Source organism: Emys orbicularis, chromosome 3 (genome assembly GCF_028017835.1).
Source record: "Emys orbicularis isolate rEmyOrb1 chromosome 3, rEmyOrb1.hap1, whole genome shotgun sequence".
NCBI lineage: Eukaryota > Metazoa > Chordata > Testudines > Emydidae > Emys > Emys orbicularis.
The window spans coordinates 64,480,963-64,495,531 of NC_088685.1; the positions used below are offsets into that span (position 1 = coordinate 64,480,963).

At 38.7% G+C, this 14,569-nt stretch overlaps 1 protein-coding gene and 1 long non-coding RNA gene across 3 annotated transcripts in view; one reads left to right on the forward strand and one right to left on the reverse strand.

The window, feature by feature from the left end:
• LOC135876850 (uncharacterized) overlaps window positions 1-14,569 on the forward strand; it is a 1,011,314-nt gene that overhangs the window by 504,428 nt on the left and 492,317 nt on the right. The gene's annotated exons all lie outside the window — the stretch shown is intronic.
• PHIP (pleckstrin homology domain interacting protein) overlaps window positions 1-14,569 on the reverse strand; it is a 342,291-nt gene that overhangs the window by 140,985 nt on the left and 186,737 nt on the right. The window contains exons 16-17 of the mRNA XM_065402211.1: window positions 5,528-5,656; window positions 3,576-3,801 (exon numbers count right to left, since the gene is read on the reverse strand). Coding sequence (XP_065258283.1) covers window positions 3,576-3,801; window positions 5,528-5,656 — 355 coding nt within the window. The remainder of the gene's footprint in view (window positions 1-3,575; window positions 3,802-5,527; window positions 5,657-14,569) is intronic.

A 14,569-nucleotide genomic window follows, 5' to 3' on the forward strand; every position in this document is an offset into this window, starting at 1 on the left:
GGATTACAGAAGTCAGGGTCACCATGAGGAATTTGAAATGATGGATGAAGGTGTTGAGACATCGAAGATTGAGGATGGGTCTCCAACTCCATTTCTTCTTTGGGATTAAGTAGTAGTGGGAATAAAACACCCTTGTCCCTGAATTCTAAGGGCACTTCCTCCATTGCTCCCAGTTGTAAAAGGGAGTCTCTCTCTTGCTTCAAACGTCTCTCATGAAAGGGCCCCTGAAAAGGGGGAGGACGCTGAAGGAGATTGAAACTGGAATGGATACCCTTGTTTATTAACCCAGGGGCCCACCTATCCAATGTTATCCCAGCTCAAACTTCTTGAAAATAAAACAAGTGGTTACCAAATGGGGGGAGGGGCAAGTTGAATAGAAAGAGTTTTGTGGTGGAACAATCAAGATGTCAATGGCATCAAATTTATTGTGTATTTGGAGCCCCAGACTGGGAGACAGTTGAGGGGGAGGCAGAATCACCTCTGGTGAAATCTCTGCCTCTCCCTTGGAGTCTCCAATGATGGGGATAATATTGGGATGGAGACCACTGCCTGTAGTGAGGCCATGGTCTCTGCTGCTCTCTCTTCAGAGAGAAGACAGAGTCCCAAAGAGTGCAAGGTTGCCCTGGAATCTTTCAGGGTATGGAATGCTTCATCTGTGCCACTATTAAACAGATTATTGCACTCAAATGAGAGGTCCTCAATTGCTATCTACCCTCAAGTGGGAGGTTCTCAATTGTTACCTGGACCTCCCTTTGAATTCCAAATGCCTGACCCCATAAAGGATCTCCTCGTGGTAACTGCAGTGGTATTGTTCTTCCTGCTGTGTCAGACAAATCCGATCACAGACTAAAGTGAGGCTCTGGCAGTCAACTAGCGCTTGGCCATGAGGGATTTCATCTCCTCCTGATGTTTGTTAGATAGTTTATCTACAACACTGAGAGCTTGTCCCAATTAAAAAAAATTGTACTTGAGAGCAGTACTGGCTAATGATCAGTCCTTTTGGCCAAAAAAGTCAAGGTTTTTAGGTTCCTTTCCATAAGGGGTGGATTTGGAGGACCCTGATGTTTTTGTCCTCTCTTGGACAGCTTGCACCACCAGAAAGCCAGGTGCAGGATGCTAGTAAAAGAACTCAAACCACTCGGCATGGAACTTCTACCTTCCATCAAATCTCTTGGAGCTGGATGGTACGGATGTAAGCATATGCCAAATGGACTTGGCAGGTTCAACTAAGCATCATTTGTAGGCATAATTGGTCTTCCAGGTATTCAGAAGTTAATGCTTTTGCTCCTGGATAACCTCTAGAGGAATGTCTACTGTTTCTATCATCCTCGTCATTAGCTCTTGAAAGACCTTAAACTGATCCATCAAGGCTGTAGTTGGAGGGTTGATGGCCTCATCTGGGGAAGAAGAGGTGGTGGGTACTCCTGCTCAGCAGAGTGAAGGTCATCCCCCCATTCTCCCTCTAACCTTCTAGTAGCTGTGGCTGGATCTGCTGAGAAGTTTGGGGAGAATGAATCTCCTTCCTGGCTGAGAGAGAGATCTGGCCCTCGATACAGAGAAGAATGCTGGTTTCCTGGAATAGGGATTCATATCCCAGGGGGACCAATACGGCCATGACTGGTATGGCTATCACAGGGGAGAGGACAAAAGGGGGATACCCACTGGGATGTTCCCAATGCAACCGTGATCATCTTCTAGCTCCTGTAATAGAACTAATCTCTAGAGTCTCACTATGCCACCCATGGGAGTGATGGGCCATCAGAAGGGAAGAATCTCTGCTATATTCTGCTGATGAGGAAGAGCAGGAACAAACCTCCTCCAGAGGACGATCCTGTCTGGTGTATCTTATTTAAGACGTTGGTGCCAATGAGACACTTCTGGAAAGCCATGGCAACTGAGGAGCTGAGGAGTTAGCAACAATGTCTCAATCTACATTCTAGCAAGGGTGACTCCTACACAGGGCCAATGGAAAAGTCACTCAGTACTGTGAACTGCTTTAGTGCTGATCTGGAGAGCACTGAAGTATCCAGTGCTGTAACGTCAGATGTTGGTGGCTGATACTTCTGCAGTCAGTGAACCACTCTCTGCTGAGACTCAATGTACCAAGCTCAATGCCAAGGTTCTGTACTCAGGGAAACTCCGTTAGATTCTGGAGGAACTGATGCCGCCTTAGTCTACAATATCAATGTACTAGAACTGACTCAGTTTTATGGCCCTTAAGCGAAGAAGCCCCAAAGAAATGTGGCCTTTGGGTCTCCTGCTTGGCATTGGTGAAGGTAACCTACACATAGTTTCTTCAATGGAGATATGCAAATTCTTGACCCTGGAGTGGCAGACAAACAAGGCATGTGAGAAGCAACAGCATGGGAGCATGGAGTGGAATCATGGCTCAGCAGGGCACTAGCAATAACAAACTGACCTGCCTGCTGTCGCTTCTCTGATCTCCCAGAGCCTGAGCAAGCTTGTATAGGCCTCCCTCGCCTTCTGGGTAAGATTTGAGAAGGAATGGCCTGTGGAACAATGTTCCAAAATGTGTGTCTCATTAATAGACATAGTGATGTCACAAAGGAACAGGTCTTAAACCCTGGTGACTTGGTGTCTGCCATATTCTTAGTACCCCTTTAAAGGTGTGCATGTGTTGGGGGCTACCTAGAAGAAAGGAAACATAGCTGGCTAAACTATGAAAAAAGGAATATTGTCTCTTTGATTATTTGTTTAAAGCCACCAGGCAAAAGAAATGTAACTAAACTAGCTAACACTAAACTACATTAAACAATACCATTAATTGTAAACCTAAAGATCTAATTTGCACAGTGCCAGGGATGTGAACACTGCAAAGGGCATTGTATCACAATCAGAGGTGGTAAGAAGGAAGTGAGTGGCAGTTTAGTCTGTTCCACACCTTTTATACTATAAAATTTATTTGGGGGGGGGAGGAGAGAGGGTGAAGAGAGCATGCTGCAGGTGCCGGTGTGAGTCCACTGGACACTGCTAGTTAAAAAGAGTCACGTGCATGTGCACCAACAGTGGAATCTGTATAGACAATCACTCAGGAAATAAAACTGTATTCTAATGGGGCTCCTACTAAATTGTGCAAGATCAGCACTGCAAATAACCCTCTTAATTTTTAGAAACATACATTTCAATTATGGCACATAGCAGTTATGCTAGATCAAGAATTAGTTTTTACTGAATGTCTAGCTGGTGTTTCCTTGTTTCCAGCTGATGTTTTCCTAAGCAAGTCAAATCCCTAATCTCAGCTGATATTTCTCTCGTCAACTGAATATAAGTTTAGACTCCCAGCTCCTAGATGCAGTTCCCCTCAAAGCCAAAATCACATCTTCACTCATCATTGCTGCTCCTCTTGTTAGCTGCCAATTAAGATAAAGATTTATTACACACAAAAAAGGGGTTTTTCTTAATTAATCTGATAAGCATAGTGTCAATATTCTAGAGTCCTATTAACTCCAACTGTATTAGACCACACACGAACCACCTCACTATACTTTCCATATGATGAATTCAATATTCAAGCCCATGTACACTATAGCATACCGGACCTAAATTCTATGTACCTGAGGAAGTCACCCCCATCTGTGGAATAAGCTGCTCATCCCTGCAGTTCTCACGACCTGGAACTAATCTCTGGTATCTTGATGGATGAGGGTTGCCATCAACATCAACCAAAAATGGGGGAGGCATGAGATGTGGAGCCTGCTGTGTCTGTTCATCTAAGACAAAGTTGTTGGCATCCCGGATAAGAGGTCGATAATCACTGTGAAAGAACATCTGATCTGCTATCTGTAACGTAAAGCCAATTTTTGATCAATTACAAGCAACTGATTAAAAATAGAAACATTCAAATAAAAATGTCTGCAGTAAGTATTCAATGTCTTTTCCTAGCAAGTAAGTGATTTGTACTGATGGACACTTCTGTAAAAATGAGGTGGTCATAGAACAGCTACTTTATCTCCTTTCCAGAGGAGTATATAATGTGCTAATGTTTTCCCCATCTAATAGTCATTTTTGTACTGTACTGCACTGGGGAATAAACCCCATAGGTACCCTCTAAAAACACAGTTGCTTGGCAGAAAGCAGCATAAATTGGGTTAAATAATTTACAAACTTTGCTGTATTGTATATCTGACTACTACAGTTATGTTACTGCATTTTTAGGAGATATGGGGTGAAATGGAGATAAGCAGGAAATCATTTATATCATTTTAGTATTCATATTTTGTTAGCACTATGTGTTAATACACACAACTAAATTTTAAAAATCTTTATCTATTAGAGCAGATACTTCAAAAAGTCTGTTATAAAAGTAATTAAACACTGACTTAAACCATATTAGAGTCAAGTTTTAATGCCAATACAGCATTACTGGGAGCCTGTATAAGAATAAGGAAGCATCTAGGATCACCAAAATTAACCCACCCTAATTAAAATTACATTAATATAACATACAGTACATTTACAGCGTGGTGCGCAAACTTTTCCAGCCACGCCCCCCCTTACCATTAACGGAATCTGTCTATACTCCCCCTCCATTGCTAAACAGCCACGGCTTCCTCAGCAGCGGAGCTTGGGCTGAGGCAGAGCTGGGGGCAGAACTGGGGACGGGAGAGGAGCTGGAGCTAGAGGCAGAGCTGGTCTGGAGACAGAGAGGGAATGAGGGCAGAGCTGAGCTGGGAGCAGAATAGGGGGCTCAGTGGAACTGGGGCTGGGGCAAAGCGGGGTTGGGAGTGGAGTGGGACGGGGGCGGATCTGGCCTGGAAGCAGAACAGAACTGGGAACTGAATGGGGTTGGGGGAGGAGCAAGGTTGGGAGTGGAGCTGGTCTGGGGGCGGAACGCGGCTGGAAGCATGGTGCTCCCTCCCCATGGGAGCTGGCTCAGGCCCTGCCATGTCCCCTCGCCCCAAATGTTCCTCCACACACCCCTAGGGGGATGCCCCCACAGTATGAATTTACAGTATGAATTTGTCTCCAAATAACTTCCGGAGCAAGTGATATAAACAAGGATGAACCATAAATGTGATAATCCAAAAATATCTTTTTAAAAGATCAATTTTAATTAATTAGAATTAATCAGGATCCAGCACAATTATGTCTGAAAGCCAGGGTTAAATTTAGAATGAATTTCATTGTAGTATATTAATGTCACCTACTTAACAAAGTACTATGCATTTCAATCTATTTTTATTATTAGAGGTATTTCTACTCCTTTTGTTTTAAGCACAGAAACTTGGAGTGACTGCAGCTGAACAGGAGATAGAAAGCAGCAGCGAGTTATAGAAACATACCATATTGTATGAGCTGGAAAAAAAAAATAAAGAAAATAAAGGGGAAGAGAATGGAATCTAACAATACAAATATAAAAGCTATACCTTAACATGACTGAAAAGACAAAAAGCTTTAAAATCTGTGAAATAAATTAGAAGTCAATTTTTTTTTCAACAAAAAGCACGCACAAACATTTTTACTTAAACAATGAAAAGGATATTTTGATTTATGTCTTGCATTGTACCTTATCATATTTGCTACTGGAGCCAAAGCCAAAAATCAGAAGGTGCCCGTGAGAGTCTGTACATGCAAAATGCTGGCCATCAGGAGAGCACTTGCAGTCAAAAACTGCTCCATGTCCTTGTCCTTCAATCTGAAATACATTAAGGCAAAAAACCCCAACAAAAAAATGATAATCAAAAACTAGGGAGACATATCATACTAAATTACAATCTCAACACTTTGATGCTGAAATGCACATAAAACATCCAAAAACAGCATACCGTTAGATGACAGATCCAGTATGTCTTTTACTTTTTAGCCATTTACTTATCAGTGAATTTTGCTGTAGTACTCATGAAAGATGCCCGATTAATAGCAGTAGAAACTGACCGACTTTAACCACAGAGCAAGCACAGTACAGGAAGAGACAACAAAACCTTCCCTCCTTGATGTCCTGATGATAAATTAAACAAAGAGCTGCGCAGATCAGGGTTTCAGTCGCTACACTGATTCTATCTTCTGCCTGTTAAACTTGTCAATCAGCATCAACTGCAATGGTATTTTTGTGATGTCAACACTTATCCACTAGCATATGCACTGAATAAATCAACCCAGATTTGGCCTGCTTCTAAAATTCCTACCGATATTTTTTTTTTTTTTTTTTTGGAGGATTTAGATTTGTGTGGTCTTAACTCATTTTTAAAAGGAGAACTGCAAAGATTTTAAAAAAGGAATTTTTACCTGATACTCATTTTCTGTTCTCCAGTTCCATTAAGCCAGAACAAATAGGTTTTTGTTTTTCCCTGAAACCTGTCAATTAAGCAGAGGTGACCAATCACCACGCTGAGTTTTTATGTCTTTAGCACCTCTTCAGATAGTTCCTTTCTACACTCCCCAGTCAAGAACTTTTTGCATTGTCTTTTAAAGACACAAAAAAATTCTTTCCTTAACCATGGCAGGCCTGTAAACTTACAAAAAATAATTGAATTCAGTCTACACAATAATAATTTGCACTTCCATAGTACCTTCCAACAGAGGCTATCAATGTGTTTTACAAACATTACTGAATTAAGCCTCAAAATTCCTATAAGGTAGGCACTAATATATCCATATTACCAATGAGGAAGCTGAGGCATAGGGTCACATACATCAGTGGAAAAACCTCTTCTTTACTTCCAGTCCCTTTAAATCACTAGCTTATACTCCCTCTCACTACAGAGGTTTCAAAGAAAAGTGAGGCAGGTTTCTGGATTAGTAAAATTGAACACAGAAAACAATTGTTATTATGTTCTCTGTTTTTGGCATTTTCTATTCCACAATGAAAGGGTTCTTAATAGAAGTATCCCACAGAAAAGACAGAAAATAAAACAGATTAGTCCTTCAAGAGAGCCACCGTAACATCAAATTGGCTGAGGAAGGCAGAATTAATTTAAGTTTAGTGAATGTGTAGATGCAACAAAGCAGTAAGCTTTACTGATATCTTTTGAGGAGGCTAACCTTTTTGTTCAATGAGGAAGTTATGATTCTGGTAAAGTAGGCAGGTAACTTCTGCACAGAAATAAGCCTTGCAGAGTCCTCCTTAAATACAACTCCAGGGTCCCCTTACAGCCTAACACATTTAAGATTTTTTCTTGTTGGAGAAAGGCAATAACTGGGCAGAATTATTTCCTGGCTCTGGTGAAATTCAGAGGAAATCTTAGATTAAGGTTTTCCACTCTAGTAGGAAAGATAGTTTGGATGGATTCTTCTCAAGAAATTCCTACAAAAGTTATAGAACAGAATACAATAGCTGAAGACATTCTTTTCTGCATGTATCACAAAAAGAACACTGATCCTATCTTGTAGATGCTCAGCTTCTCTAGTGATGAGTATGTACCAGTGCTTAGTCTCTAGATGTGGCCAGGTTTGTCTTGAATGAGTTTCCAGGACAGTTTTTGGCAGGCATAATTTATTCAGAATGCGTTACTTACAAGCCTCTCCCTGCCCCCACAAAGAAAATAAAATACTCTTCTTTCTGGACTATTGTGACTGACCTGCATCTAAATCAGGTTTGGTGAACTGTGAGTTTGGAGGTTTATAAGAGCCATCACTTAATCTGATTGCACCAATTAAATGCCATTTCCTGGGCCATTTGTATGTTACCACAGTCTTGTTTGTACTGTTTACTAGGATCCTAGCAAAAGCTGAAGTGAAGGAAAGGAGGCAAAGAGATGAAAGAAATGGGGAAGGAAAACATGACTGAAAATAAGCTTTTGCTTGCTAGCCTGGATATCATCTGTAATATTTAGGAAAGCTGCAGTTCTTCTCAGAGATTAACAGATCCACAGAAGAGAGACCTCAGGCTGGGATGTGATGTTTTAATGGTAAGATATTCAACCACCATTTTTTTGGGATGTGGCACATCTTCTCAGCTAGTCAGTTTAGTCAATATAAGTTTTTCAAGCGCAGCATTAGCTTTATCTTGAGCCAACTGAGCACTATTACGGCTGCCATTAGGAGAGTCTTGCTCATCATGATCCCTTGTCTGTTTCTATAAGCAACAAAGGTATGTCTGTCTTTATCCACTTACACAGTTGATTGAGGAGAAACTTCCTGAAACTTAAAACCAGGATAAGTAGGACCATCCTGCTCTGGACTGATGAAAAATACAGTTTCTCTTTGAAACCTTTATCCCCAGTCATTCTGAACTTCAAAACCTGCATCCAAAGTCACAACTGTCCAGTATGATCCTAGACTGCAGAATCCAGGAAAAATTTAGTTACTGTGCATCTACCACAAAAGTGACCCCAACATGGGGTTGAAAGAAAACCTTGCTTTCTAAAGTCCCAGTATAAATCCAAGTATCCAGATAACAACTGGCATGAGCTCCCATAAAGTTTGATCCACAGGAACCACTTCAGATATGACATAAATAAGAAGCATATAGAATCTCACTGAGATGTCCCAGATGGATTCTGATTTTTTGCAACCTTTCTTCTAAAAAGGACTCGAATCCCTGTGTCTGATAATGGATGATGTGTTGCACATGGGCTCAGAACATTCTTCTCAGAGTTTATCGTCAATGCTACTAGGCAAAGAGGAAAAGATCCAAGTGAACAATTCAGTAGAATAGGTAGTGAATAGACTTCCTATTAAAAGGTATGCCTAATTAACAAAAGGCATTAAATAGGAGTGATGTTGCTGGAGAAACTGCAGAATTTATCAGATTACACTGGATATACTAGAGTGTAACATTAAAAGTCTGGGAGTCATGTTGAGAGGATTGTTAAAGGAACAGAGTTTTTGCAAAAAAAAAAAAAAAGGCAACGTTGCCTGGTATACCTCCAGTTTGATGGATGATAGATATTCTGGAGATAGATAGAGCAACACAATACTATAAGGGGATGAAAGGATGCATCTGTGCTCTTCACCTCTATTTTCTGTACAGTGATACAGCAGTGTCCAGTTGCTGCTAAGGATAAGGAAAGATTGGAAACCACAACAGATTCCTTGACGGAGAACAAGAGTGAAGAAATTCTCAAATGCAACTGGCAGCCTCTGCTTGATTGACAATTTCCAGGAAGAAACCCATTTAATTTGAATTAGTGGATGTTAGAGCACTGACAAAGTAGATTCTTCTAAGCAAAATAATGGTCAGACAATTCTTAAATACGTAAATCATAATTTTTAAACAAAATATTTTTTTTTAATTGGAATTCATCCAGGAGAAAATGACTCAGCAGAACCAGCTTTAGTAGAACCACTTTTATCACATTCCATAAAGGAGAATATCTCCAAGTCAATTCCCATTCTTTTGTTCTGAATGGTGTAACAAGAAAAAGGAAGAGGGAGAAAAAATCAATCCAAAAGCCCTGACTCTGCAAGTCCAGGTAGAACCTTACTCCTGTGTAGAGCCCCACTGACTTCATGGGGGTTCTGTGTGGGAGCAGGGGACCACCCAGGTAGTTCCAGTTGCACGATCAGGGACAACACCTGCAAACGTAACTGAAAATTTTTCTGAAATGTAAATATCATGCAGAGATCAAGAAGACCAAATTCAAGCATTAAAGTTTTCCATAAGATCCTTAGTTTGGCCACATTTTGTATATTGCCAGTTGCTGTTTATGCTGTTAATTAATGTCTAATATATATCTAATGTGTTCAACCAAGTTCACAAAGTTTGAGAAAATGTTTGAATTTCTTCACTTTTATGTTTAAATTCTTAACCTTATATAGGGGTGTGTGTGCAAAAATTTTATCTGACTCTAAATATTAAAAAAGGGGAAGAGGAGTCAAGGAGGTGGAGAATGATACAAATGGAAACATAAAACTGCATTAAAATCATCAAACAACCTATGAAAGTATATGGTGCCTGATAAAGTGCACATTTCCTCTAGGTGCTGGTGCATGCATTTGGGGCACTGAACAGAGATATTTAAGTTGAGCACTCCTAATTACCTCCATTCAAAATACATGACCAAAGGGACCTCCTATGAGATAGAAAGGACTTTATTAATTTAAAAAACATTTTAAAAAATGTATAAAAAGGCACCGTTAACAATAACGCTGTCTGGAATTTTTTCCATCCTATTGTTACAATTATAGTACTATAACTGATCATGTATTTTTTCCAGTTTGTTTTCTTTTTGTACACAGTTTCATTTTCTCCCCCGCTATAGAAACCTCATCATACTTACTCCTGATCATGTGGATTTTTAACAGAACAAAAGGGGAGAGAAATGCCATTAATAAAAACTACACAAAGATTTTAACCCTTCAGAAATTCATTGGGATGCCCAGGGACAGGAGTAGTATCTTCACCACTTATCTCGTTTTTTCTCACACACTGACTAGATATTATATTGACAGTGTCCCTTTGATCATTGGAGTGTGGCTAATGTGACAGTCTAAACCTGTTTTAAATATCAGATACCACCTTCTCAAAGTATTGTATACAATTTCTTCAAATTTTTTAATTCATGTACAAATTTGAGTACAAAAGTTTAGCTTTGTTCACCACTGATTTGATCCATATACGTCTCATTGAAGTACAGATAAATTTAAAATTGACTTTCTATTAGCAAACAAAACTTGTTTCCAGATACTAAATATTTAAACTGTCTTACATACCAATTGTTTATTATAGCAAGATGTATTAAAGTACAACAGATCCCAGCATATTTATTGAAATAATTTTATATTATGTGATATATATATATTTTATTTCAAACTAACATTACACACATACCAGCCCATGATTCCATATGTTATTGCATTTCCCCTAAAATAGGTTAAGTATGCTCTATTTACTTTGTATAAGAAGTACTTTCATGGAGATGGCATTAATCTCTGTAATGATGCTTTACATGTGTAAGGTTGTAGAAAAAAACTGCATAATATATTTTTATTTTATAAATAGCATGTGAGCACACAAAGGCTATCATAATGATAATGTATATGGGAAATACTGAAGGTTTTGTGTTCACTCTTGACTATTCTAAGTAACCTTTTCAAAAATGTGTGCCTAAAGTTAGGCTCCTAAAGCCAGCTTTAGATACTTACATATTTGGCCTGATTTTAAAAAATGCTGCGTACCAGGCAATTCCATTGACTTCGGGAGCCCAACACCTTCAAGAATCAGGTGACATGTTTAGTTGCCTAAATATGGATGTAGGAACCAAATTTTGGACACCCACTTTTGAAAATCTTAGCCTGCATTTTGACTTTGATTGTTTAGCCTGGCAACCTTGACATTAATTTAATATCATTTTTGTATGTAATTAGATGTAAAATAGTAATTTGCATTAACATGTTTACAAAAACTAGCAAGCATTCAGCTAATTAAACAGCTGGCTTAAAATGTTTTTCCACGCTAACTTTCATATAATGAATATAAATCAAAATTGTAAAGAAAGCTGTATTTATTTTATTCAGCACATCTTTTGAAAGTTCTTGTGGTGATGTGCATTTCTCACCTTCCATAAACTGTCAGCTGTATTTTAAATTAAAATGTTTGATTAAAATATTCATTATTTTTTAAAATACATATCACTGAATTACCTGCTGTTGGCACCTATTTTTCTGAAAAGTCAAGCCTTATTGGTTTAAGATGTCAACACAGTTGACAATATTTGCCTGAACTACAGAGAGGAATAAAACAATATGGCTGTTACATATCTAGAATGGGGCAGTTTTCCAGAGAACATTAATATCTGCTTGCCATCCAATAAGTGTTCTCCAGTCTCACTTTAATATGTACTCATTTTATTAAAAACGCCCCTCAAAACAGTGTCAGATCTGTTTTTTGTATTTGCTTCTCCTGGCCTCGGAAAGTATTTTACCACTTTTGAGTCTGGTAACAGAATTTATCCTGGAAAAAGCAAACCAAGAACCAAAAGAATTCATATTTTTTCTTTACTACACCACATTCATAAAAGCTGAAGTCTAGCCTTTTTCAAGGCCGACCATGAAAGAAGATAAATTAAAATATAAGTATCTGCACAACCAAGTTTTATTCTGTCAATTACATAACAAAAATGTAATTATATTTTTTACTCCACAGACATATTCTAACAAATACTACCTCCATCAGCATTTTGGAAAGGAAATAAGTTGGAGTCACTATCACCCTCGAGTCCCTAATGTCACTGCCCTCTTCGCTACACTAGACCCTTCCACTGCCTTTACTTTAATCTGAACTTTAGAGGGAACTACTCATTATGCGCCCAGACTCTATTCTCACAGAAGAGTGAAAATGCATGCTGAGGAACCTTTTACCTTTTCCAGAAGAGGGGCCTCCTACTGCAGTAAATCTTTCCTTTACTCTCACATGGTACTTTAGGAATATCCAGATAGCACTACCACAGCAATACAATAACATATGTCTAAACCTTTTATTTGAGTGTCCTAACTTTACCTGCTTGAAATGTAGTTACTGTCATTAGAATAGAACTTTAAAAAGAAGATTCAGAATAGATTATAAAATACTGCAGTCCTCTCTTGTAAAAGAAGAACAGTGACTGGGGAAAGAGGGTATATTAGCTATCATGTGTGGCTAAACATTATGTGAATAAACTACTGCCACTTTTTATTTCCTTTAATTTTCTGACTGATTTTCAGTTATGTTTAGGAGTCAAAAATCTTTACTATAGCTGTGTTAGTTTAATTTTACATTTCAGCTAAACAAATATTGCTGCATCAAAATTGAGTCCATAGTTTAAAAGATGCCAGTCCACAATTAGTATTAGCCTCTTTGCAGTATTTGGAAAGATAGGAGAAATGAAGTAATTAAACACTCAGTACTGTGCAAAAGCAGCAATAACATTTGTTGATGCCGATAGTGACAACACTAACGGACATATTTCAGCATAGAAAGATTTTCTATTGAAATCTTTATGCTCCTGCAAAGTTGGATTCCTGTCTGAGGAGGTTACAATTTCTGCAGCAACTTCCTTGTTGTAACATTTATAATCACCGAAAGGCAAAAATAAGATGCTCACAAGCACCACTAGCAAAGGCAACTATGTTTGTAAATTCTTCAAGTTTAACAGCTCAAATGTAAAGACCTTCAAAGTTCCTCAGGACCAAGAGCTCTAGATTTTCTTTTTTCCTCAGAATAAACCAGAAAACTAGAATTGAAAGTTACATTAAAGTAACTTCAATAGCAAATGCAGGCCTTGATCTTGCAATTCAATGCAAAGTACAGAAGAAGCCAATGGGGCTCCATGAGGATGGAGAGGTCTGAGCCAGTATGAATCTCATTTACAGGATCGGGCCCTTATAACACTTAAATGCAAGGATGAAAACATTAAGATGTACAGAGCAAAATTAACTCAGTCATGTCACAAGCATTTTGTATTTTCTATTTCTTTTCTTTATAAATGAATCTATGAATATGTTCATGTTTATGCCATTAAACTTAGACTTAAAAAATACAGGATTGATATTTGTCTTTTGGTACATAGAATCAAACATGCAGCATTATTTGATTTATGCAATGTGCCCTATGAAACAATGCTTATTTAAATAATTTTTCCTAAGCCTTACGAGAAATAAATTCAAATTATAAAATACAGAATGTGCAATAGGGCTGAATTTTAATCTTACTGTAAGAAGCATAAATGTAACTTTTCACCATTTATATTTGTGACCTTAGTTACATCAATGTAACTTTTGTAGTTTTGTTTGACTTCATCTGCAACTGCATACATAAGGAATTTACTGTGAGATCTAATGATGATAGATTTGTTTTCTTTTTACCTATCAGACTAGCCATACCCTTAAGTAAGAGGGTTTAACCTCTTTCAGCGTATGCACAAAATATCAAAAGCGTGTCCCTCTTCTTGCTACAACACTAGCTCAAGTTCATCTTCAGGGTTTCATCATAATTGCTCTACTTAGGACATATGCAGTTCGCTGGAAGATTGCCCAAGTAGTGGGCACAATCACTGTTTACTCAAACTATAAACCACAGAAAGTGCTCACAAACAATTTCTTGGATACTTACGTATGTATTTTTATAGGCCCTAGAAAATTAAAGAAGTTACTTACTCTACAGTAACTGAGGTTCTTCGAAATATTGTAGTCAGTGTGAATCCTACTATAGGTACACGGGCACCTCACGCATGAAAGATCAGAGTCTTCTGAATCTGTCAGGGCTGCCCATGCACCTTGTGCCTCCTCTTGCCCCTCTATGATGACATAAAGGCATGGCAGCTGTGATCCTCTATCAGTTTCCTCACAATTCAAAGCCCTTGGTAGCTAAGGATGCCAAAAAGCAGGAATGAGAGGGTGGGTGGTGGGATCCACACTGATTACAACATGTCAAAGAACTTCAATTACTGGAGGGTAAAAGTTCTTTTTTTCAAGTATGTGTCAGTGCTGATCTCATTCTAGATGACTATCAAGCAGTGTCCATTCTGGAGAGTATGAAAGAGGAGCATCAGCTATCTGAGCAGAACAGAGATTAAAGTACAACTCCCCCAAACTTGGCATACAAGCTGTAGCTTTACAGAGGCCACTGAGGAATCTGGACACCATCGGATGTGAAAAGACCGAATATGACTCTAGTGGAGCCTAGCTCACT